The 3,082-nt window shown below is 41.3% G+C and overlaps 1 protein-coding gene across 1 annotated transcript; it reads left to right on the forward strand.

Moving 5' to 3' along the window:
• Window positions 1-791: 791 nt before the first annotated feature.
• On the forward strand, window positions 792-1,718 carry LOC111162553 (olfactory receptor 18-like). The gene has a single exon (XM_022527048.1). The coding sequence runs from the start codon at window positions 888-890 to the stop codon at window positions 1,716-1,718; it is 831 nt and encodes a 276-aa protein (XP_022382756.1). The 5' UTR covers window positions 792-887.
• Window positions 1,719-3,082: the final 1,364 nt, after the last annotated feature.

Below are 3,082 nucleotides of genomic sequence, written 5' to 3' on the forward strand. Positions count from 1 at the left end.
CATCGGGCTCCTTGCTCGGCAGGGAGCCTGCTTCTCCCTCTCCCTCTGCCTCTGCCTGACACTCTGTCTGCCTGTGCTCCCACATGCTCTCTCTCTCTCTCTAACAAATAAATAAAATCTTTAAAAAAAAAAAGAGTCTCTTATGGTTTGTCTCCCTCCTGATCCCATCTTGTTTCATTTATTCTTTTCCTAACTCCCAAACCCCCCACATTGCATCTCCACTTCCTCAAATCAGGGAGATCACAAGAAATATATTTCTTATTACTTTTATTTCCTTTAAAGGAGGGGACTCACATGTTAATGTGTTTATGGATTTTTAAATCTCTAAGTATCTTTGCCCTTCTTATTTCTTTAGCCCAGTCTTTCCACAGTGGATGCACATTGAAACAGGTGAATGGAGCAAAGACAATGAGAAAAGAGTTCTAGGAAGAATGTGTTGCCACCACTGAGAAATTTTGCTAGATTTTCCTCAAGTGTGAATACTTTATTTATGAATTGCTTGAATCCAAAGTATAGACAGACTGATAGGTACCTGTATACTTGTTTCCTTTACTTAAAGTCTCATTTCGGGTGCCCGGGTGGCTCACTGTTTAAGCGACTACCTTTGGCTCAGGTCATGATCCTGGAATCCCAGGATCGAGTTCGTCATTGGGTTTCCTGCTCAGGGGGGACTCTACTTCTCCCTCTGACTCTCCTGCCTCTTGTGCTTTCTCTCTCTCTCTCGAATAAATAAATAAAATCTTAAAAAAAAAACCTCTCATTTATTTCCCAAAAGCTGTCTCTGCTATGTGGAACCCCAGAATCTAACAGGTGTCTTGGAATTCCTCCTCCTGGGGTTCTCAGATGATCCAGAACTGCAGCCTGTAATCTTCAGCCTGTTCCTGTCCATGTATCTGGTCACCATGCTAGGGAATCTACTGATCATCCTGGCCGTCAGCTCTGACTCCCGTCTTCACACCCCCATGTACTTGTTCCTCTCCATCCTGTCCCTGGCTGACATCGGTTTCACTTCTACCACGGTCCCAAAGGTGATTTTGGACATTAAAACTCATAACAGAGTCATCTCTCATTTGGGCTGCCTGGTTCAGTTGTCTTTTTTTATTCTTTTTGGATGTTTGGACAGTGTACTCTTAACTGTGATGGCCTATGATCGGTTTGTAGCTATTTGTTATCCTCTGCACTACCCAGTCATCATGAACCCCCACCTCTGTAGCCTGCTCATTCTGGTGTCTTTTTTGATCAGCCTTCTGGACTCTCAGCTTCACTGCCTCATGATGTCACAGCTCAACTTTTGCATAAATGTGGAAATTCCTCATTTCTTCTGCGACATTCCTCAGCTCCTCAGACTTTCCTGTAATGGTATTTCCACCAATAAATTATTCCTGTATTTTATTGGTGCCATCTTTGGTGGTATTCCCCTCTCAGGAATCCTTTTCTCTTATACACGAATTGTTTCTTCCATTCTGAGAGTCCCATCCACAGGTGGGAAGTACAAAGCCTTCTCCACCTGTGGCTCTCACCTGTCAGTTGTTTGCTTATTTTATGGAACAGGTCTTGGGATGTACCTCAGTTCAGCTGTCTCACATTCTTCCAGGAAGGATGCAGTGGCCTCAGTAATGTATGCTTTAGTTGTTCCTATGCTGAATCCCTTCATTTACAGCCTGCGGAACGGGGATGTCAAGAGGGCTTTGCAGAGACTCCTCAACAGAACAGTCTAGTCTTCGACCTTTTTTTTTTTTTTTTGTCTGTTAATTATAAATAATTGCAAAACCAAACATATGGAATTGGCAAGCATGACTCTTTGGTCATATAATTTTGGTAGCTCATGGTTCCCATTCCTCCTGATTTGTCATATCTAAATATTGCTTATCTTGGCACATCTTTGATGGAATTAAGGGAATATTCTGGGACTCTATGTATGGCAAAATCACTGCACAATTGAATCTTATTAACCTGTGGAATCTTCTGTATTTGTAACCTATGACCCAGGTATCCTGTAGAAAATCAAACTGTCTTTTAAAATATATTCTCTGGAATACTACTCAGCCATCAAAAAAATGAAATCTTGCCACTTGCTACAATATGGGTGAAACTAGAGGGTATTATGTTAAGCATAATAATTCATTCAGAGAAAGACAATTATCATATGATCTCACTGATATGTGGAATTTAAGAAACAAAACAGAGTATCATAGAAAAGAGGAAAAAATGAAACAATATGAAATCAGAGAAGAAGACAAACCATAAGAGACTCTTAATGATAAGAAACAAACTGAGGGATGCTGGAGGGGAGGGGTTGTGGTATGGGGCAATTGGGTGATGGACACTCAGGAGGGCACGTGATGTAATGATCACTGAGAATTACATAAGACTGATAACTCACTGACCTCTATCTCTGAAATCAATTATACATTATATGTTAATTGATTGAATTTAAATAAAAAATAAAATATTCTCTCACTCGTTTTTACTGTCATATCTATTTCCCATAAAACTTTGGCTTTGATCAAATCTATTGATGCAGGTTGTATGAGAAAATGTATGTCACTGGTTCTCAAACTTGGCTTCATGTTTGAAACATCTGGTACACTTTAAAAATCCTTATGCCGGGGCACCTGGGTGGCTCAGTGGGTTAAAGCCTCTGCCTTCGGCTCAGGTGATGATCCCAGGGTCCTGGGATCGAGCCCCGCATTGGGCTCTCTGCTCAGTGGGGAGCCTGCTTCCCTTCCTCTCTCTCTCTGCCTGCCTCTCTGCCTACTTGTGATCTCTGTCTGCCAAATAAATAAATAAAATCTTTAAAAAAAAAATCCTCATGCCTGAGTCCCACCACAACCAATTAAGATTTAATTGGACTGGAGAGTAAAAAGAACTTGATCGTTTTTTTTCTGTATAAGATTTTGAGTTTATTGCTGAATATTCAGATATGCATGTGAGTCCTCTTGGAGCTGGGAAACCAGCACTCTGACTCTAGTCCAACGACCTCTCTGAAGATCTACGATTCAATAGAGACCCCAAAGGGCCATGGTTTAGTAGCGATGCTACACTAGTCTGGACCAAAGGGTGCTCCAGACTACCTAACGAA

Source organism: Enhydra lutris, unplaced genomic scaffold (assembly GCF_002288905.1).
Source record: "Enhydra lutris kenyoni isolate GAN:26980312 unplaced genomic scaffold, ASM228890v2 scaffoldscaffold92, whole genome shotgun sequence".
Classification (NCBI taxonomy): domain Eukaryota; kingdom Metazoa; phylum Chordata; class Mammalia; order Carnivora; family Mustelidae; genus Enhydra; species Enhydra lutris.

Bases quoted from the DNA above. Each gene is read 5' to 3' on its own strand.
- LOC111162553 (XM_022527048.1), top strand. From the start codon at position 888: ATGTATCTGGTCACCATGCTAGGGAATCTACTGATCATCCTGGCCGTC.